Source organism: Scylla paramamosain, chromosome 21, assembly GCF_035594125.1.
Source record: "Scylla paramamosain isolate STU-SP2022 chromosome 21, ASM3559412v1, whole genome shotgun sequence".
In the NCBI taxonomy this organism is placed as follows: domain Eukaryota; kingdom Metazoa; phylum Arthropoda; class Malacostraca; order Decapoda; family Portunidae; genus Scylla; species Scylla paramamosain.
The window spans coordinates 15,508,636-15,532,250 of record NC_087171.1 but is presented as its reverse complement, the minus strand read 5'-3'; the positions used below and the strand labels follow the sequence as shown (position 1 = coordinate 15,532,250).

The 23,615-nt window shown below is 42.5% G+C and overlaps 1 protein-coding gene across 2 annotated transcripts in view; it reads left to right on the top strand.

Moving 5' to 3' along the window:
* Window positions 1-23,615, top strand: part of LOC135111102 (DE-cadherin-like) — a 99,511-nt gene that overhangs the window by 44,812 nt on the left and 31,084 nt on the right. For both annotated transcript variants that reach the window (XM_064024060.1, XM_064024061.1), the window contains exon 3: window positions 18,180-18,652. In XM_064024060.1, coding sequence (XP_063880130.1) covers window positions 18,180-18,652 — 473 coding nt within the window. The remainder of the gene's footprint in view (window positions 1-18,179; window positions 18,653-23,615) is intronic.

The following is a 23,615-nucleotide window of genomic DNA, read 5'->3' as shown; positions in this document are numbered from 1 at the left end:
TGATGATCTGTTCCTTCTTCCTTTCCTTGCAACTCCCTCAAAACCAGAAAATTCGACCTCTGTTCCTGTCCGTACACTGGCTAGGTCTCTCCCTCCCTGCCGTTTACTGGTAATGAGCTATGTATCCTGAGTATCCTGTCAAGGGTTCAATTCTCGGTCGCTCCCTCTCACGGCTGCTGCTTCCTTTAAGAAAATATTGTCTGTCTGAAAGCGAGACATTGCAAAGCGCTAAAGACTGCATTATTTTACACTCCTCTCCTTTCCTGTTTCTCTGTCCGCGTTGCCAAGCAGGAATGCACATGATCAGAACAAGACCTTCAGATTCATTTACATGTTTCTTTATTAGTCACCTGCATCATGAAAGTCAAATAGTTCATTCTTTTTCAATCACTTTCATGCTACTCTCATTCCATCTCTTCTGAGCGGTGGCACTTATTTCCCATATTTTTCTTCAAATTCTTTTCGCTGCGTCGGATTGAACGTGAAATTCATCGCCAAACATTTCCTGTCTAACGTTAGCAATCTTCGCTTTCATATTTGAGTTTATTCATGAACAAATAGAGAGGCCATGTATATGTGCCTTACCTTTCATATTTCCATATTCTTTATATATTCAAGAACAAATAGAGAGACCGTGTGTTTGTGATTTATTCAAACTTCCATACACTTTATACATTCGAGGACAAACAGATTTCGTCCATGTGTTCCTTATTATTCATACTTCCATACACTTCTTACATTGAAGAGCAGACAGATTTCGTGTGTGTGGCTTATCATTCATGCTTCCATACACTTCATACATTCAAGAACAAATAGAGATCTCGTGTTTTTTATGTGTCTTATCATTCATACTTCCATACGCTTGATAACTTCCACTAGTTTACCTGACTACGATGAAGGTATCAGTGTTAAATGGCGAAATTTCATCAGTGTGTAGTGTACAATAACGTATCTGTGCCTAGTATCTTATGTTTTACTACTGCAGGGTCTGACAAAAAAAACTAACACACTTCTTGATAACTGCTTCTGAGTACGATATCTCTGCTTCACTTCGGAATAAAAAAAAAAAAAAATCACAGCCACAACAACTTTTTGGAGTCGATGTACGATAATATTGCAATCCTTGATATAAAAATGCACCAAAAACTCACTTGCTTTCCTCTTTCACATCTTTTGTATTACAGCGTGGCACCATTGGAGGCCATTAAGTAGGAGGAAGCATGACCAGAATGACCTAGAAAATAGCCGTGTGACGCGATTCAGGGTGATTTACTGTACTAGATACGTTACTGAAGGGCGTGTAGGCGTGTTACGTGTGAGTGTGTGGGTAGAAAGGATCCATACTCCATTCAAGCCTGTTCTCCCACCTATAGTTTACAGGGAAAAGTAGTACAGTCCGTGGTGAGAAATTAGGTAAGGAAATTAGAACCTAAGATCAATGATGGTGCACGTCTCTCTCTCTCTCTCTCTCTCTCTCTCTCTCTCTCTCTCTCTCTCTCTCTCTCTCTCTCTCTCTCTCTCTCTCTCTCTCTCTCTCTCTCTCTCTCTCTCTCTCTCTCTCTCTCTCTCTCTCAAATCAAACAGTTCATTGGCTTCAACAACCCACATCAAAGACAACCTCACACCTTTACCTGCCTTTACCCTGTCCTAGCTACCCAACTACCTTTCCTCTCATATTACTCCACCAATTTGCCTCTAAGCGTCCCTCCCTGGACATTACCATTAGGTCAGAAGCTGCTGCAGTCACTTCCCGATGATATGCCTCGCTGTCATCGCCGCTGCTCGCGCTCCTGCCTCGTGTGTACGGTTAGCGTGAGGTTGTAACGGCAGCGGAAAGGCTAATCTGCCTCCGCATTAGCTGGAAACGTGGAGTGTGTGCGAGTGCCACCGGTGCGTGAGTGGGTGCATGAGTATACGAACATTTTCTCCCCTCCCTTCCTCCCTCCGAAACACACAACTCTCCTTGAATGGAAAAAAGTATCTTTCTCTTTAGATGTAACTCTCAGTCGTCGTCCTTCCTCCTCTCTTTTCTCTGTTGTGATTTTTCCTGCCTTTTCTTCCTTTCTTCCTCCTTCCGCTTCCTTTTCCTCCGTGTCTCCCTTCCTTCCTCGCTTCCTCCAGTCATTCAGGGAGAAAGAGAGAGAGAGAGAGAGAGAGAGAGAGGAGAGGAGAGGAGAGGAGAGTATTGCACCAGCAAACTTACTGTGATACGATTACACCCATAAGGAAAGAAAATGTTGAAGGACGCAACGTAAATAGAACCAATGAGGCGTGAGAGTGTCTGCAAACCAGGCCTAGAAAGACCGGGGAAGTGCTAGACTCGCTACATTAGTGAAGTTAACGGACGGAGATAATTGAAGTTACGTAATACATACTGACGGAGCGAGAGAAATTTTTAAGCTATTAGCAGATGACACGCACTGACACCCACCTACTTACCCTACCTCCTACCCACTACACACACACACACACACACACACACACACACACACACACACACACACACACGCACACACACACACACACACACACACACACACACACACACACAACACACACACACACACACACACACACACACACCACACACACACACACACACACACACACACACACACACACGCACACACACGTCTATTAGCACCAAGTTATCATACACTGAACGAAAAACCTGATGATTTTGATATTAATACACGGCAGATTACGAGCTGGGTTCAGTCGTGCAAACAACACAAAACGATGATTGCGAGCAGTAGCTATACACATATTTATATTTATAAACAGCCTTTTATCGGAATAAAACAAAAGGTACAAAACGAACTAATATTGGCACAGCTATAACGGAACGGTCCCGTGTATGCATCGGCCTCTCTATCACGGCCTGGTTACATAATACATTAATGCACCACCACATTCATAGCGTTCAGTTCCGCAGCATCGAGCACGTCAATGGACGGAACGCCACCAGCTTTTTGCCGCCGCTATATTATTAAGCCCATATCGCGTTGCAAACCACAATGGGAGACGTGAATGAAATATGCAAATTGAATGATGTATGCTTTGACACAGTTCAGCATTTATTTTATTGTGAGCGGTAAAATTTTTATCCCATAACTAGGTAGAGCAACAGGTTACTGAAGAAGTCATTGCCCTCCTCCTCCGCCTCCTCCTCCTTTTCCAGGTTGCTGACCCTCACCAGCTTTCTTCAGAAGGATCTCTCTTCTATTCCTTTTCCAATCAGATTTCTCTCTCTCTCTCTTTCTCTCTCTCTCTCTCTCTCTCTCTCTCTCTCTCTCTCTCTCTCTCTCTCTCTCTCTCTCTCTCTCTCTCTCTCTCTCTCTCTCTCTCTCTCTCTCTCTCTCTCTCTCTCTTTGCTTTTATTCATTTATTCATTCATTCATTCGCTTCTCGTCGTCATATTTATAGGTAGTTATCACAACACTATGTCATGCATCCAAATGAAGGTGTGTGTGTGTGGGTGTGTGTGTGTGTGTGTGTGTGTGTGTGTGTGTGTGTGTGTGTGTGTGTGTTGTGTGTGTGTGTGTGTGTTCGTGTTCGTCTATCAAATCTTTCTCTGTGGCCTGAGGGTCGTGTTTTCCAGCTTCAGTGAACACATATTTTCCGCTTCAGGTTAGGTTGACTGTGACTATCTTCTGCGCCCTTGTGTCTCCAGTCATTGCCGCCCCACGAGGAGTGATTCAATCTATGCGTTCTTTGCCGTCTTGAAAATAGTTTCTTTCCTACAGCTGCCAAAGGGTCTTCTCCGCTCCCTTCTGTGTGTACTGAACGTGCCTTTTATACTGAAGCGTCTAAACCGAGTAGAATCAAAATTATATTCGTTGATTAACTCTTCTTGAAACGACTGTCTTCTGTCTCTAAGTCAACAGGCCGACCTTGGAAGTCCCCAAGCGCTGAAGACTTAAGACGATTAAGAAAAATCTCGTTACCTACACCAGTCCTGCAATATTTCTCGTCTTTTATTGTCATATCCAAGGCAATTCTCCCTTCAAACTTGTCAATGCATATTTTTCCCGTCCACACGCTGGCTGCTTCAAGGGCGACTAAGTTGATGCTGGGGGTTCACATGTTAGAAATACAACACACACATACTTCATTACTAAACAGCCTTCAGTAACTGAATCAACAACTGAGGAGTGGGAGCCGTTACAAAGGCAAATTCCACGCCGACAAATGCAGCACACGGACTAGGTTGAACGGATTTTTTCGTGCTTCCTTTTATCTTTATTTTCCTTTGCATTTCCAGTTGTAATTTCGAACATTCATTCTCTCTCTGAATATACGAAGTGAAGAGGGAAGAGGAGGTGGAGGAGGAAAGAGGACATGGACACTGGACACTCCTCCCTTTCAGTGGTGGGTGATGAATAAGCTACCCCACCGTGAGTAACGTGTCGGCGGGGCATCGTGACTCACGGTTCCATTGTGCCGTGCTCCGCCTCGCTGCCTCCGCCGAGCCATTCCTTCTAGTGCTCGCCCCTGCCTCCTCCTAGCGCCTCTCCCCTTCCTTTCTCCTTTATATTCATGGTTTTCAGAAGCGAGGTAGGGAGAGGGAGGGATAAAAAGACTGCGAGAGGACCGGGAGAAGCAATGGGTCGTAGGGTTTGTGTGAAAAGCATTCGTATTGCGTGACTCGCCGCCTTTCACTCTAAGTCGCTGCTGTGTGAATTCGACAAATGTTTAGTAGTGAAGATTGATGTGTTTTTTGTTGCTGTGACTTGTACGAGCGGGGAGGAGGGCGGTGTTTGTGTGTGTTGGCGAGGAATGAAATGAAAACAATGATGGTGATGGTAATATAAGCAACAACAACAATGCAATAATGATGGCAGTGTTTTCATCAACAAGTGACCATCGCCTGCAACAAATTTCAGAAATACATCACCACCTTAACTGACCTCCACACACAACACAGCCCGTCCCTCACTTAACTCTGAGAGGCCTTGCAGTTAATCCACTCACGTTATCTCCTCAATGGCAGTGTCCTCTCACTCAACGACCAACTCACTAATGGCCTTTATTTTTTACCCTTGGTGGAGGCTGATCAAGGGTTCGAAGTTAGAGAAGGAAAGCTTATTTTATTATAACCTTTTACCTTTCCCTCCAAAAAGAAAAAAAAATAGGAAAGTTTCTCTCGTATTATCCAGTTTATTTCCCTTGTCTTGCTTTTTTGTTTCTTAAAATAGAGTCGTAGAAAGAGAGAGGAAGAGAATCAAGTTGAGAACCCAAAAAGTTGATTGTAGGATGATTTTTCGTAAACTTATTCAATAGCTGTTAATATTTATAGTCTCTCTGGGTATGAAAAGTCCTTATATGCTCAATCTTCAATAAATATACTTTGATATGTCCATAGAAAAAGCAAAATTAAAAACATTTGATCCTCTTTTCTTTTCACCAACATATTTCTTCAGTGCTTCGTCAGATTTGCATTCTCTTTGTTTCATTTCCATAGAGAACGATCAGCAAATGTTTGAGGAGAAAGTTTAATTCCAGGTGACTCCATTTATCCTTTTCTGCTTTATCTATCATTTTCATCCATTACCTATATGTCACATTCTGTATCTCAAGATCTTTTTTTCATTCCGCGATTTTCATACTCCCAAAAATTGACATTCGTGATGAACTCTGTGGAATATTAACCATGTCACTTCTAGAGTCTTCTTTTGTTGAAATTGAGATCAGGGCAGTAAATTGTTTGCTATTTGACATATCTTTCCTTAATTACTAACCACTCAGAGGTAAATTGTTTTGCTCTACAGCCACATCCAAACATTAAACTGGGTAGAAATTACAAAATCTATCCTTTTTTAATCCTCCTCCTTTCTTGTAGATGCTTATTAAACACTTAATTCTTTACATCACCTTCCGTGAATTCTTGCAAATTGCTCTGAAAGAGATAAGAAAAAAAGTGTGGTTCATTTCATTATTTCTAAGCTTTTTCTATTTTTTTTATGAGACTGCAGTACAAAAATTAAGTCTTTTAAAAGTTGTAGATGTTAAGAGGAAAGACTGACTAGTTTTTTTTTTTTTTTTGCACTATTTTATTTGTATTTTTTTTTTCTAGTGATCTTTATTTCTTGATTTTTATTTTTATTTATTTATTTTATTTTTTTTAGCTTTCCACTTCTTTTCATTTCTCCCTCGGCTGTCTTCTCCCCCTTCCCTCCCTACCATTCTCCGTCCTCTTTTCCATGTCTTGTGTTCTTACGATCTCTCCACCTCATACACACACACACACACACACACACACTCTCTCTCTCTCTCTCTCTCTCTCTCTCTCTCTCTCTCTCTCTCTCTCTCTCTCTCCCTCTAGCCTCGTTTTCCGCTCCATTTTCTTCCTTTTCTCTTCTAGTCTTCTTTCTCTCTTTAGCATGACTCTTGTCCATCTCTTTTCATGGTCCTTTCTCTTTTCTTCTTTCTTTTCTTTTTTTCCTTCCTCTTTTTTTTTTCGTTCCATTTCACTCCTTGTTTTTTTTCTCTTTTTACTGTTCCTTCTTGTTTCCTTCTTTCTTCCTCCTTTTCCTTCATTTTCCTACTCTCTCTCTCTCTCTCTCTCTCTCTCTCTCTCTCTCTCTCTCTCTCTCTCTCTCTCTCTCTCTCTCTCTCTCTCTCTCTCTCTCTCTCTCTCTCTCTCTCTCTCTCTCTCTCTCTCTCTCTCTCTCTCTCTCTCTCTCTCTCGTTTTCTTTCTTTTCTATTCCTCCCTTTTACTCCATTGTACATTCTTTATTTCTCCCTTTTTTTGGTTCTCGATTCCCCTTTCTCCTTCCCTTGTTCCTCCTTCCCTCTCTTTTCCTATTCCTCTCTTATCAACTTCTTTTTTTCCGTTCTTCCTCTCCCTCCCCATTACTCTCTCTCTATCTCTCCCTCTACTCTCTTTCGTCTATTGTCCCTCCTGCACCCTTTCAAATATCTTCTCCCCTCCTCTCCCTCCCTTCTTCCTCTCTTCTTGCGTCTCTCCCTTCCTGCATCCTCTCGTTTTCTTCTCTCCCTTCTTTTTCCTCTCCCTTCCTCCGTCCTCTCTCTTCTTTTTCTTCCTCCCTGCATATCTCCCTTCTTTCCTTTCCTGCTTCCTATACCTCCCTCCGTCTCTCTCTCTCTCTCTCTCTCTCTCTCTCTCTCTCTCTCTCTCTCTCTCTCTCTCTCTCTCTCTCTCTCTCTCTCTCTCTCTCTCTCTCTCTCTCTCTCTCTCTCTCTCTCTCTCTCTCTCTCTCTCTCTCTCTCTGTATTCCATTAAGGGAGGGAGACATATGAATCACTTGAAGAAAAGCGAATCTCGGGGACAGTTTTGAGAGGCAGCTTCAGGCGGAGGAGTAAAGAAAGAGAAAGGAATGGAGTAAGAGAAGCCAATATTTCTCAGGGTTGGAGGGATTACCGAGGGCTCATTCTGCGTCCGAGGATTAGCGGACGGTGCCTCGGGGAAGGAAGGAAAGGAGGAAGGGAGGAAGGGATTGACTGGCTAGTGTAATTGTGTCGTGGAAGAAATTATTCTCGATGTGAGGAAATGGTATCGTGTTGTCTGCTTCAGAAGACTTTGGGGGATGGCGTTGTTGTTGTTGTTGTTGTTGTTGTTGTTGTTGTTGTTGTTGTTGTTGTTGTTGTTGTTGTTGATATTGTTGTTGTTTGTGTTGGTGGTGGTGGTGGTGTTCTTGATGCAGTTCTTGTTCACCTTCGTCTGTCTCTTTCGCCTTCTTGTTTTTGTTCTTGTTTTGTTCTTTTTGTTATTATTTTATTGTTCGCTTTTGTTCTTTTTTGTTCTAGTTTTTCTGTATGTTTCTTTTTGTTGCTGTTTGTTTTGGATGCTTTGTTGTTTCTGTTCAGTAATCATGCATAATGTATTCTAATATTCCTGGCCTTTGTACAGAAGCTAATTTATTAATTCGTTACTAAATAATTATCCTTTCGCCTGAACATTTACGCTTATAAGGTGTTTTCGTAGGAAGTAATTTGATCCTAAAAACAAGCTCTCTCTCTCTCTCTCTCTCTCTCTCTCTCTCTCTCTCTCTCTCTCTCTCTCTCTCTCTCTCTCTCTCTCTCTCTCTCTCTCTCTCTCTCTCTCTCTCTCTCTCTCTCTCTCTCTCTCTCTCTCTCTCTCTCTCTCTCTCTCTCTCTCTCTCTCTCTCTCTCTCTCTCTCTCTCTCTCTCTCTCTCTCTCTCTCTCTCTCTCTCTCTCTCTCTCTCTCTCTCTCTCTCTCTCTCTCTCTCTCTCTCTCTCTAACTCAAAACAATTCATTAGACTTTATGCAGATTCGAGATGTGTATGAAGATTCAACCTTTTCAGAAAGCCTTAGCCAGATTTCCCCGTGGCATAAGTCTACGGAGACCGCTTGCCACATTTCATTAAGTATAAGGAGAATGTTTGGCTCATTTCACATTATTGTATTGCGCTGGCTAAGGGATGCTCTTTGACTGCCTTCTGCTTTTATAATGTTTCGAGGGAGTGCCGTTGAAAAGGGTGGGGATGCGTTTCTAACATTACTACTTCTGCTACTGCTGCTACTACCATTACTGCTACTACTGCCTTTACTAGTAATACTGATATTACTTCTTGTTTTTCTTTTACTACTACTGCTACTGCTACTACTACTACTACTACTACTACTACTACTACTACTACTACTACTACTACTACTACTACTACTACTACTACTACTTCTACTACTTCTACTACTACCACTACTTCTCCTACCACCACCACCACCACCATCATTACCAGTACAGCATCACCACCAGCACCACTGCCACTATTCTTACTGCAAGCCACAGCGCACCCCTGCAGTGGTTTAGTGATATGATGAGCATGAGCGAGGTTAAGAGGCTGTCCAACTTGCTTCTCCTTCCCGTGTGGTAATGGTGTTTAATGGCGCGGGAGGAAACACTGCAAGTTCTGCCTCGTAATGGTGATTGGACTTTCTCTTATACCTCCTCCTCCTCCTCCCTCGTCGTTCTCCTATCCTGCTTTGTCCTCCTCTTCTTTCTCCTTGGTTTTGCCCTCCTCCTCTTTCTTTTTTTTTCCACATCCTGCTCCTCTTCTCTCGGCCTTTTCCTCTTCCTTTTCTACCTTCTTCTCCACCTCAGCATCCTCCTCCTCCTCCTCCTCCTCCTCCTCCTCTTCCTCCTAATCTCCCAACTCTCTTCGTTCTTTTCCTCCACGTCCTTTTCCTGTTCCACGTCTTCCTCCTTTTCCTCCTCCTCCTCCTCCTCGTCGTCCTCCTTCCGGCTTCTCCCCCTCGTCCTCCTTAGTCGCCATCGCCGCCGCCACTCCCCTCTGTTCAAACTCTCAGTGCATTTGTGTTGTTTCCAGCGGGTTATGAGGCCACGGGTGCAGGTGTTGTCGATACACGTGGCTTTTTATTAGTGTTTCTCCTCCTCCCTCGTGTGTTTCCTTGCCTGTTTTCTCTTCAGTGTTTCCTAGTTTTCCCAGTTTGGATTTGTGGCGTTATTTTTCAGTGTTCGTTCGTTCGTCGTTGGGGAAGTATGTTGTGAAGATAATTGTTGCTGCTGTTGTGGTTGTTGTTTTGGTGGTGATGATTTTGCTATTTTTGTTGATGCTGATGGTATTATTGGTGATGGCGGGATTCGTGCTCGTTCAGCTGGTAGTGATGGCGGTGGTGGTGATAATCGTGCAGTGACAATCTTATCAACCATCGTCACGGAGGCGGCAGATGCATGTCTTTACACAGGAGAATCAGAACGTCATAGAGGGAGTGGAAACGTTAACTTGGATTCCTGGGAGAGAAACAAGTCACGAAAATACAAAACAATATACTACGTTAATAAGAGTCGTGAAAATAATATATAAAAGCGATTTTAAAGGAAATAAGCAGCAAAGAAAACACAAGAAAACGTACTTCGTTAACTAGGCTCGTGAAAATATTAAGTAAATGATGTGATTCGGAAATTAACAAATCACAAGAAAATGCACGAAAATATTGTCAATTCCCGTATGTGTGCAGAGATTCCAATGATTTTCCGTTCACTGGAGAATGACGTCCCGGCTTCAGCAATGCAAGGAAGAAAAGAAAGTGCCAAATTTTTAATGGGATAGGTCGGGTAATGCTTCCTGTCCCACGTTAATGATGAGTCGACTGAGCTGCAGAGAGAGAGAGAGAGAGAGAGAGAGAGAGAGAGAGAGAGAGAGAGAGAGAGAGAGAGAGAGAGAGAGAGAGAGAGAGAGAGAGAGAGAGAGAGAGAGAGAGAGAGAGAGAGAGAGAGAGAGAGAGAGAGAGAGAGAGAGAGAGAGAGAGAGAGAGAGAGAGAGAGAGAGAGAGAGAGAGAGAGAGAGAGAGAGAGAGAGAGAGAGAGAGAGAGAGAGAGAGAGAGAGAGAGAGAGAGAGAGAGAGAGAGTCTGAGTGGGTGGGACGGGAACAACAGACTCTCAGCTTCATATCCCTCTACCCTTCCGTCCACTAGCTGAGCGTGACGCCGCTTGTCATGACCAAATGCCCGTATGATAATGACAACAAGAGGCTACGTGCGTGTTCACTATATATTGCAAACTTTGGGTGCTCTCTCTCTCTCTCTCTCTCTCTCTCTCTCTCTCTCTCTCTCTCTCTCTCTCTCTCTCTCTCTCTCTCTCTCTCTCTCTCTCTCTCTCTCTCTCTCTCAAACGGGTGATTAATACATTGATTAATTCATTAATAAAACTACGTGCAATGGATTTTTTTTTAATTCTTTTTATCATTTGAAATTCCTTTGATGTTTCCTTGTGTTGGAGTAATGTTTTAGGGAACGTAAATACGATCCTTTATGATGCAATAAAAATCACCCTGAAGGTTAAAGCGACTTCAGATCAGAAAGGATAAAAAAACTCTTTCAAGTGTGTGCAAGTATTTAATGGGGGGAGGAAATTATGTTTATTACGGAATTACAAGTCCAGTAAACTAATACACGCTGGTGATTGCAGAAATGAAAGTTTTTAGTTAATTATTACGACAAGGAAAGACACCCCGTTTGTTTATTTGTGAGTAGTGGTGAAAGTTACGTAATAAGAGAGGATAGAAGTGAAGCTCCTCCTCCTCCTCCTCCTCCTCCTCCTCCTCCTCCTCCTCCTCCTCCTCCTCCTCCTCCTCCTCCTCCTCCTCCTCCTCCTCTTCCTCTTCCTCTTCCTCCTCCTCCTTCTCCTCCTCCTTCAGGCCTTAACTATCCTACACCTCTTACTTTCGGAGAGTGTAGCTTATCACAAACAGACACGGACAGGACTAAATATCGGATACCAGTTGATTTTCCTTTGCGTTCCCGTTCTTTTGTTCCTCCTCCTCCTCCTCCTCTTCCTCCTCCTCCTCCTCCTCCTCCTCCTCCTCCTCCTCCTCCTCCTCCTTCTCCTTCTCTTCCTCCTCCTCCTTAGCCCATTCTTCTCGCCTCTGCCTCTTCCCAAATCTCCTCCAACCAAGCCATTCATATAGCAATAAAGATTTAGTCGCCGCGGGGTCAGCGAGGGAGAGAGGGAGAGGTCACCGTGCTGCTTAACAATATTTACCGAGGCGCTGCTCACGATTTAGTACACAAGTAAGACCCGTCATTTGCATATAAACTGTTCCGAACTGAGAGAGAGAGAGAGAGAGAGAGAGAGAGAGAGAGAGAGAGAGAGAGAGAGAGAGAGAGAGAGAGAGAGAGAGAGAGAGAGAGAGAGAGAGAGAGAGAGAGAGAGAGAGAGAGAGAGAGAGAGAGAGAGAGAGAGAGAGAGAGAGAGAGAGAGAGAGAGAGAGAGATGAGGTAAATGATGCCAAGGAAATCCTACTCCATACTTCCGGATGCGGTGGCAGTAAACAAGTTTGTGAAGCCTTCTGGTAATAGCATCTCTTCGCTGGGGACTCGCCGTGCATCACAAGTGACAGGCGGGCGGGAGCGCTACTGCAGAGTGATTCACGGCCACTGACGACGCTCCTGCTCCTGACGGCGAGCCGGAAATGCAGGAATGGAAAAAGTGTCCTCCGCCCCTTCCTCGTTTTGCCTCCCACGGGGAAAGCGAGGCGGAGAGACGGCATTGTGACTGATGGATGCTGAGTGACTGTGATGGAAGATGAGAGTCTCTTTAAGTGGTGGGAGGGAGGTGGAAATTATGGTGATGGTGGTCCGTGTAAGGTGATGCAATGTGTGGATAGGAGGGAAGGAGGGAGTGAGTGGTGAGGTGAAGCGCTAGTCAACACGTCATCATCATCATCTTTATCCTCCTCATCATCATCAGTCAGCTGGGGGTAGAAAAGCCTTGGCCAATCTTCTCCATTCATCTTTCTCAACTATCCATTTCTTTCAAGGCACCGAAATAAAACTTTTCATCCCCCTATATATATATATATATATATATATATATATATATATATATATATATATATATATATATATATATATATATATATATATATATATATATATATATATATATATATATATATATATATATATATATATATATATATATATATATATATATATATATATATATATATATATATATGTATATATATATTTTTTTTTTTTGTCCGTTCTCCTTTCTTTTAGCTATTATTTCTAGCTTGCTTTGATGTTACTGTAATTTTTATATTTCCTGCTTATTTCCGCTCGTTTATTTTAATTTTAGTTTATGGGTCTTCAATTGTTAATCTGTTTTCTAATCCACATCGTATTCTGTTTTGGTATCTCAACCTGTCAATGAAAATATTATTCTCTCATTTTCACTATTAGCACTTGAGTCATTATAAGGGTTCTGTAAGACTCCAGGTTTCTCACCATAACACTGAAACTAGTTGAATGCACTGTTGCAAATCTTTCCCGCTGCTAAGGCATGAAGGCACACTGAGCGGTTGGACAAGACAGGCGTGGGCGAATCTGTTCGTCTCTCTCCAACACACCTGCCGCAGTGGATGGAAATTTGCTGAGATTACCTCCAGCCACTCTCAGTCTCGTAGTTTTTTTTTTCTTTTTTTTTTCCTGGAGGTTACACAGTGATTCATACACGAAAAAGTAGCAGCTTTCACACGTTTAATATTGGATTTTCTACTTACTTGTTCATTACGCGATACTCAGACGCCGGAATGGTAGCAAGCTCTCACACTTTTAGTATTGACTTTACTGTTCTTTGCACTCGGCCACCAAAATAATGACAAGTTTCAGGCGCGAAATGTAACGAACTTTCGCACACCTAGTATTGGATATCCTGCTTATTTGTTAATTAAGCGATACTCAGACACCAAAAAAACAGCAAGCTCTCACACTCTTAGTATTGGTTTTACTATTCATTGTACACAGACGCTAAAAAGGTAACAAACCTCCACACATTTCGTATTGAATTTTCTACCCTTTCGTTCATTAGGCGATACTCAGACTTCAAAAAAGGCTGCAAGCTCTCACATCTTTTAGTATTCGTTATACTCTTCCTTGTACTCAGACGCTAAGTAAATAAATAGGTAAGTAAAAAAGTGACAGTCCTCCTCACATTTCGCATTGAATTTTCTACGCCTCGTTCATTACGCGATACTCAGCAATCAGAAAGGTGGCAAGCTATCACATCTCTGTCTGCTTTTCCATTATTTTCGTTCGGAGGCCAAAACGTACCCAAGCTTTTATTCTTTTATTGGGTTTTCTATTTGTTTCCTCACTTTCTGTTCGAGTGTGTGGTAGCGCGAAAAAAAAAGAAGTTGGTGTTAAACCGCGATGTTTCCGTCATGAAGATAGAGTTTTTGGCGTTGTTTTATACTTAAACTTATTGCTTCCTTTATAAGTGTAACTCGCGGATCCTGCTTGAGCATCGATCTGATAGTTCAAGGAATACGTTAACCTTTATTAATATTAATATTCATATTTAGATTATACTTACATCGTTGAGAAATTAACGCTCAACTTAATACATGAAATTTTCCACGAGTTATGCTAGTTGATAATTACTTGTCTTTAATTAAGATAATGCAGGGTTGGATTATTTCTTAACCTTCCTGAAGAGACACGGAAAGCCGAGATCAGCCAGCCAGCATCGATTCTCTGGAAATGTGTCACTTTTACGAGCACCGACGGAAAGCACCTGCGTTTTGTCCACTTTTAAAAGGCAAACATTTGTATTGGAGCAGTTTATACAAAATTCTTGCCTCCGTAATCTCTTTCTTTGTTTCTCTTAACACAATTTCAACGTAGTGATTTATTTTTTGTTTACCATTTATTTATCTTTCCTGTGTCTCTCTCTCTCTCTCTCTCTCTCTCTCTCTCTCTCTCTCTCTCTCTCTCTCTCTCTCTCTCTCTCTCTCTCTCTCTCTCTCTCTCTCTCTGACTTTTGTTGTTTGTAGTTTTTTTTTTTTTCATAACTTTTTTTCTTGATTCTAAAGTGAATTTTTCCTCACTGTGTTCATTTCCTTTTGGTTTGTTCCCCTTGGCATTTCGTATTCTTCATCTTCATTTTCCTGCTGCAGCTGTTTGTCGCTTCCCACCTTGCCTTTATTTGTAGCTATACTTCTATTAGTATTAGAAATGGTTTAACAGGGATTCTGCATCATCAATGAGAGAAAAATGTTCATTGGTACCTTACATTTATTCTCTCTCTCTCTCTCTCTCTCTCTCTCTCTCTCTCTCTCTCTCTCTCTCTCTCTCTCTCTCTCTCTCTCTCTCTCTCTCTCTCTCTCTCTCTCTCTCTTCTTCTGAAAATAGTGCTGATGAGAGGCCAAAGCGTTTCCAAATACTGGCCCATGTGTTGATATGGTGCCATTGAGGTGTGAGGGACCCAGAGGCGGCATTTGAATATTGAGTCATTGGAAAAAATAAAATAGTTTGGGTCAATGATAGACCAGACACATGGTTTATATATATTTTACTCTTCCCCACGATTTCTCCCTCTCTCTCTCTCTCTCTCTCTCTCTCTCTCTCTCTCTCTCTCTCTCTCTCTCTCTCTCTCTCTCTCTCTCTCTCTCTCTCTCTCTCTCTCTCTCTCTCTCTCTCTCATTCAAAGGACTCGCACACAGCGTCATCCGCCTCACATTAACCATTTTCATTAGTCCTTGTCCAGAGCCGCTCCGGAAACTATTCAAATAACGTTACTACTCAGGATTTTATGTCTTTTTAGAGGTTTATAGAATTTAATCATCTGCTTTTTTTTTCCTCTATATTTCTATTATAGTTTTCTAGTTGTTATTTTTGTCCTTGACGCCCTCATATTTTTTCCTCTCTTATGTTATCTCTTATGTTATCTCTGTTATCTTATCTTTCTTATTATTATTTTAACTTCTTTCTTGGTTATAGTAATTTTTTTTTGCGTGTGTGTGTGTGTGTGTGTGTGTGTGTGTGTGTGTGTGTGTGTGTGTGTGTGTGTGTGTGTGTGTGTGTGTGCGCGGAGAGGCTCAGCTGGCAGTTGTTAAGTCTGTTCGAAATTAATTAACCTGCCGCACTCATTTTCACTTCCTTTTGTATTTTCACTCCAGTTTTAACTTCTCTGATCCACTGGCGACCTCTCTGCACAAGCCGTGGGAGTTAAAAGTGAGGGAAGAAGCAAAACGCAGTGACGTTGAATGCGGCAGTAAGTTAATCGACTACATTAGCCAAGAGCGTTGCGTGGCGGTGCTTGGTGGCGCAGTGTAGTGAGATTTGGCGGAGGTGCGGGGCGGTGGGGTAATGTAAAATGTTGTAAGTGTTTAGTTGGTTACATCGTATATTCAGCTTGCCGTCCTATTGTCGGCAAGAACGTGCCACGTGTAAGTTTGATGGCGTTTAGCAGGTTTCCGTTTTTATTTATTTATTTATTTTTATTCACATAGTACAGTCAACACTATCCTATTGTCAGCAAGAACCTGCCACATGTAGGTCTGGTTGTTTCTTGGAGCTTCTCCCCCCACCTTTTTTTTTTTTCCCTAGTCTGTGATTTAACCTTTGCACTTCTATGATCACTCGTTAGCATTTAGAACAACGTGAAAGAAATGTTTACAAGTGCGCACACACACACACACACACACACACACACACACACACACACACACACACACACACACACACACACACAGACAGAGAGAGAGAGAGAGAGAGAGAGAGAGAGAGAGAGAGAGAGAGAGAGAGAGAGAGAGAGAGAGAGAGAGAGAGAGAGAGAGAGAGAGAGAGAGAGAGAGTGAGAGAGAGAGTCTGTGCGTGTGTAGTTATTTTTAGCACATAATCGAACAAAAACAAAAGTTAAAAGAAAAAAAAAGATAAAAGCGGTTACTCAGGTAAAACTTATATACTAAAGTAAATTTGAGAGAAAAAAAATAATCCGGTGCCACAAGAATAAAGGGGAAGTTAATTTTGTCTCTCCTAGGAGAGAGAACTATTTAAGAGATGAGTAAAAAAAAAAAGGGCTCTAAAAACAACAGGAGAAAAAGTGAAAGCGTTGAATACATATAGAAAATAAAAAAAAATTGCCTTGTGTATGTCCACTAACATTTTGAAATCTCTCATTTTCTGTTATTCTAATGGTAGGGAGGGCTAAAAGAATACACATAAAAAATAACAGAAAAAAACATGATTTTATAGGGATGCCTCGTGTATGTCCACTACTTTTTCTTTTAAATCTCTTGTTTTCTATTATTCTAAGGGCAGGAAGGGTTAAAGGAAGTTTCCAGACTAGTAAAAAAATACACATAAGTGCAAATAAGCAGGTATAAACAGTGAGAATATACAACAACTCACTAGTCTACATAGCCCGCCATAAGCAAACAAGTGGCAGGTGAGCAGAGGAGACCTTCACAAGCCACCGCTTAGCACGGACCTGCCGCCTGAACCCCATGTTAGGTTCGGGATCACACTTAGACGTGAATGAGGAGGTGACTCAGCCAAGCAAGTGCCCGCTTATTACACCAGTCAGCTAGGGAAATTACTTCACTAAATAACCACCTCGTGCTATTGGCCCGCGGGGTGAAAGCTCCTGAGAGTCACCCGCTGAAACTTGCGTGTGTGTGTGTGTAAAATTAAACCCGGGAAAAAAGTTTATGTGCACTGAATAAAATTAATAACTTCACTTTGCTATAATTTCACAGAGTTTCATAAGTTACTGATTTTATGTTGCTACTTTTTGTTTTTCGTCTCTCTTTACGAAACATTAATTTCTTTATAAGTTTTCTTTCTCTTCTTTCAAGGCTGCGTTAGTTAGCAGACTCGGGAAAATTTCATCTTCAGGAGGAGGAGGAGGAGGAGGAGGAGGAGGAGGAAATGCAGGGACAGGAGACAAACAAGAACAATAAGGCACAGGAGTGGAGGAAATGTTGATGAGAATAGTGATGATGAGGAGGAGGAGGAAGAAATGAAGTTGGTGGGGAGGGACAAGAGGAGGAAGAGGAGGAGGACAAGAAGTAGGACCAGGAGAAGAAGGAAAACGAGGAAGAGGAGGACAAGAAAAAAAAAAGCTGTAATAACTCAGAGTGGGTTTCTCTTCCTGGCTCTCGTGTGTCCAATAACAGACTCGAGATACGTGAATCTGAAGCAATAAATCTATACACGGTAGAGCGCAACCGTGATCCTCGACAATACCGCGGAAACCGAAGCAGGAAGCGAGGCAGCCAATTTAGTAGTTAGCAGCTCATATTTCCTACTAACTATTTGGTAATCGTTAATTTGGCAGCAGGCAAAAGTTTGGGGCCGTGACAGTTGGATGAGATGCCGGCGACGCCGTTCCCTGCGCGAAGACCCAACTTCTCTCAAACTTGTGACATTTAACTTTGTAAGGGTTGGAGGGGGACGAGGAGCGGGATGAGTGGATGGGGCGAGGCGACGAGACGAGTGTGAGAGGAGAGAGGGAGGGAGAGGCAATATGTGAGCGTGGTGGCAGGGAAGGAGGGAGGCGTGAGCGTGTGGAAGAGAGGGGAGGAACGAGCAGTGGGTGTGAGATGGGGGAACGAATAGCTAGTGTGAAGATTGGTGAGGCGACAAGTCTGTGTGTGGAGGGAGGGAAGGGACAGGCGAGCTAGAGGGATGAGGCTCAGATGAGAAGCTAATGCGGGTAGAGTTTTCTCTCTCAAGTGGAGTCATCTATATGGAGCAACCGCAAAGTAAAAGTCCTGTGCAAAATATACGTTATTTATCTATAATCTGTATGCATATCTTTCTTGTCCCCTATCCCTCTTTTTTTTTCCTTTGAGGTAACGCACATTTTAGGATTAGCATGTAAACTTTATATTCTAAGTTTAGGTGATTAACTGAACGAAGCTTTTTTCTGTGTCACTGGCAGGCGTGACGTCGGTGGGGCGTCGAGATAAGAGGAGCAAACACGGCAGGTGGTTGAAGAGCGTCCTTGAGGCGACAGAAGCGGGGCATGAGTCCAGCACACTACGAAACCTACACTGGGTGAAGGAGAGTCCATCCAGGGCACGGCAGTCACGCGGGCCCTTCAGCGTGAGCCAGCGAGAGGCCCTCCCTGTCTGCCTGAACCACGCCTCGCCATCCACGCGGGCCAGGCCGAGGCGCGCCACGCTCTCGGCAATTCAAAACTCCCACAAGGCACATGGACACCGCAGTCACTTCCACCACCACCAGCAGGAGCAGCGGGGGAGGCAAGGTACTGGACGCCGCCTGAGGAAGCGTCACCAAGGGCGGCTGCAGCAACAACAGCAACATCAGCGACCTCCCAGCCTGCAGTTCTCTCAGCCTGAGTATCGCGTGACGTTGAAGGAGGACGTGCCCATCCACACCTCCCTCCTGACGGTGAGACAACACACACACACACACACACACACACACACACACACACACACACACACACACACACACACACACACACACACACACACACACACACACACACACACACACACACACACACACACACACACAACCTCATTAGTGTGGCCGTGAGAGTCAGCATTTCAGCGTCAATCAGAGTTCCGTGGCAGCTAATCACCTGCCACGGGAACGAATCACCTGCCTCACCTGCTGAATGACGGCCGCGGGTTATTCATCAGGTTTGGGTTTCCGCCTGGTTTGAGTTGAATGAGTCAGTCTGAACCGACGTGGGGCCGCTGCCTCTGATTGACCATCATTCTGAGCCTTCCTCGTGCATGACTTTGATCGCTTCATATGCGTGTTTTTCCTGGCGTGCGGGAGAGTGAGAGGCGGGGACGGTGGCCATCGGGAATAAACTAATGCGATTTTTCCTGAGCACGTTCAGTATTTTTCAGTCGGTCTGCAGTTTTAACTAACGAATTTCCACCGGTCGTGTGATTTGAATAGTGAATCAACATCATTTACTTCAGTCGCCCCCCCTAAAAAAAAAAAAATATCTTAACTAGAAATGAATTGGTTTGTTGAAACTGCTAAAGAACCTTATTTATTATATATTTCCATCACGAGGTAAGGCAAACCACTCCAGAGCGGCAACACTCATTAATACTGGCTTAATGAACACCGAAGACACATTTCTCGCGCTGTTGAATCAGTAATCTAACATGAATGAGGAAGCAGTGGGGAAGATAACGAATGGCTAGGATCAGTAAGGGAGATGAGAGTAGGAGGCAAGAAAATGAGAGGAGCAGCTGCAGCAGGTTAAGCAGAGAGCATGAGAGGCGTCCATGTAACGCATCGATTCTTCTGTCTGACCAAGGAAGATAGAGAGGCTCGGTTATCTTCCTTAGTCCTGACGTAAGACTCGGAGCGCTGCAGGGGTGATATTGATGAGCGAGTTCAGGGAGCTTGGTGGAAAGAGACTGCGGTGGATGCGTGCTTAAATCGTCTTTTTTTTTTTTTTTTTAGGTATTATTAAAACTGTTTACCATCAGAGCATGAACGGGTAAAAGCCGAATGAGGAGAGATGCGTGTTTATATAGTTTTTTTTTTTTTTCCTGTAATATAAAAAACTGTTTACCATCGGAGCATGAACAAATGAGCCGAAATGCGTAAAGAACTCCTGATTATAGGAAAGAAAGTGTTAAGCTATGATAGACGCCTACATAGCAACGAAAGGAGTAGCGAATAACATAAATTAGACATTGGAACGACGTGTGAGGGAGAAGCAGTTGAGGTCATCATATTAACTGTGCCTAATATGGCCGTGTTAAAATTTTAGAGCACCGTAGAAATTATTTGCAAGGACACGCAGAGAGAAGAGAGAAAACAGGGTTAATTGTATATCTCCCAACCTACGAATATACTGAAGAAACTGTAGTTGGAGGTAAGTGTCTAAAAAGCTCCTGGTAATTGTATAAAAAATCTAATAACGAAAGTGTTAAAAAAAGGATAGATGAATATAAAGAATGTTCAGTAGTTGCATTCATGGAGGGATCCTTACATGACGGCAACAATCACATAATGGCGCCATATTAAAAAGAAAAAAAAAAGCTCTTAGCAATTACGGTGAAAAAGAAAAATAAGATACTGAAAGTGTTAAAATGAATAGATGCATGCAATGAATGTTCAGTAGTTGCATTCGTAGAGGCATCCTTACGTGGCAACAAATGTAAAAGCATCATATTATTTGCTAGTGTGCTAGTATATAGGAATAACACCATCTTTCTCAATATCATCTCCCACTTCATGCAGGGTCGACGCTTCTGACATCTCTTCTCCAACCTGCTCCATCGCACTCGTCTTCCTCTGACAGTTGCTTTCCTCTCAAATCTTCCTTCACGCAGTCCATCCATCTCAGCTTCGGTCTTGCTCTTCCTCTTTTGTCCCCGCACTTTCATCTCCTTCTCTCCTCTTCCTACATAAGTCTCGTCATCTCTTAACTCATATACGAGCGGGAGTGTAATGAAAAGTTTTGCATAGTCGTAGAATAATTCGTGTTAGATTGTTACTGGAGTGTTTTCTAGTGTATAAGAATAGAATAAGTAGTTTTGGGATGATAAAGCAGTGTAATATTTCTCTCAACACATGTACGAGTGGGAATATAATGAAAGATTTGCATAGTAGTAGATTAATTCATATTAGATTGTCAAGGGGGAGTTTTGTAGTGAATAAAAATTGAATGAGCGGTTTTGAGACAATAGAGCAAGTTGGTAATCATAATATTAAGTTAGAGATATACAGGAGGTGCTCGTTGTCGACTGTTTTACATTTTTAACAGTACTTACTGATTGTCTCTATTCCTTCGTCCAGGTCAGTCTTATTTCATTCCCCCTTGTATATTTCACAGATTTTCCATGTAACTTCTTCCTTCTTGAAGTATATTTATTCTAAACGCCTCTCACATACAGTCTTATGATTTTAAAGTAGCTACCCTACGTAAACTCTTTTCTGTTCACTTATTGCCTCACGTTGCTGGATCAGCTTTAGGACGTTTGCAGGAATATTCCGACGTGGTTACTGCGAACACGATTGTCAGTTGTTGCTTCTCAAATACGAACAGTAATGAGGCTTGTTTATGATCGATGATGGGGACTGGGAGGAAAAAAAGGATCTACTGACTGTCTTCTCCTTAAACGAAGAGCAACAGGAATGGGAAAGAAAGAAAAAGAGACTGATTGACGTGTGTTTGCCGTGCGCGCATCCAGGACTTCATATCATAATCTTTCATTACTAGAGCCTCATTTTTGGTGGGCGGACTCACTAATTACGTCAAGAAATATGCACTTTTTTTTGCAACTGTGATCCAGAGATAAGGTAAAAAAGAGTTAGATCTTGTGCTTTGATTTATACTGAGATGATGAGACGCGCTCGAAAATTGTTAGTAGGTTTTCAAAATGTAGTGTTTTCTGTCTGACGGACTGTTGAGTGCAATGTATCCTGACGCGGAGGATGAGATGAGTGGAGAGCCAACCACCTGGAAACACTGCTGAAATGAGCCCGCTGACGAGGGTGCGGTGAACTCGCCTATGACAATGAATAGAATAAGATAAAAATGAAAATAAAAGAGGTCCTGCTGACAATGCCGTTTCCAAAAGTAAACAAGAGGAAAAGCAAGAAAGACGGCCAATTCAGTTCGTAATGTGTCTTGATATTCCTCTTTACATAGTTCTTCAGCATTACGTTGTGTCTCATGATGGTGGTAGTGGCAATGGCAGTGGGAGTAGTAGTAGCTGATGTCTGTGTTATTGTAATCATTCCCATTGTTACTGCTGTTATTGATATTATACCAATCAGTGTCTTAGTTATAGTATCACCGTTATAGCATCACTTCAGTAAGACAAAAGTATAGGATTAAGAAAACAAAATTCAAATGGCCAGTTTTCAATTAACCTGCTGCATTACACTCACCAACGCTGTATTTACCGATTCCCCCTCACTAAATCCTCTGATCTGCTGCCAACCCATAAGTCGTCAGGATACGCAACATTGTCATTAATATACAAGGAAGACAGAAGACTCAGGGGAAGTGCTGCAAATTATTCGACTTCTGACCAAGAATTTACGTAGAAGCATAGCGTTGGTCGATGTGGGAGCGGAGAGACGCCCGCAGGCCATTCCATTGCAGCGCCGCAGCCACCACGGGCTACCCACCCACCCAAGACAGACAATCGAACAAAGCCTGACCACCTCCACCCCCCCCCCCCCACACACACACACACACACACACACACACACACACACTCTCTCTCTCTCTCTCTCTCTCTCTCTCTCTCTCTCTCTCTCTCTCTCTCTCTCTCTCTCTCTCTCTCTCTCTCTCTCTCTCTCTCTCTCTTAACCTCCCACAACATACTAAGTTTTCATTGTTTTATGATGACGAATTATTGTGATGCATTTACGTCAGCGGCCATTTTTAGTTGTGATGTTGGTTATGTTCGGTTAAAGAGAGTTGACCCCATGTTTAGCTTAGCCTTATAAATGTTAAAGGCTTCCTATCTTAACCAAACGGGCTTGTGCTGGCAGGATACGTAAATGGGACTGTGTTGGTGATAATATACAAGATCAGTATCGTTTCCCTAATTCATTCTGCGGCCCATATTCAGAAGCGCTTTAATCTTTCACCATGATTATTTTTTCAACGCCACAGAGATGATTAACTGGGTTCATAAAGAGTCTCTCCTGTTCATAATGTAGAAATCTTGCTAATCCGTAAAACTAGAACCGTAAAAAAAAATAGTAATAAATAAATAAATAAATAACTTAAAAACATATAACCAACTACACCCTTTTGAAAGTAATGGAAATGCGGAGAAAGTGTTTCAGAATGTGGTCCACCATCACCACAATCCCACTCACTTCAAAGCAGGGGACTGAATTGTATGGTTAAGGCAAGTGTGTGGGATTGTGGTGGTGGTAATACACAGGATAGATAAAGTTCTGCTTCATTCTGTGTATCACCACCAACATAATCCCTCCTACTCACTCACTTCAAAGCTTTCTGAGTGCAAAAATTCAATATTTGCTTCGTATCTTTGCTTGGGGGGTTACTCAAGTGAAATAAAAAGTCGTTGGCAATCAAAGAGTTAAGAATCAGATTACCAAGTGAAAATTTTCTATTCCACTCGATCACATTCACTAGTTTCTGAATGCGTCATAGTATTCCATCCAACAAAGTTCTATAGAAAATTGCTTGTCTGGTATGATGGACTTAAAATTCACCTTTACCGCCACGATTCTCAACCTCCTACAGCCTCCTTCTACCATCGATCAACCCAGTACCCTCACGAACATTCCACATTTATACGGTTTCCACAAAAGTAACCCAACAATGATGTAAATTTACGTTTGTTAAATAGGCGTAGAGTAAGAGAGGATCTGATAGAGGTAT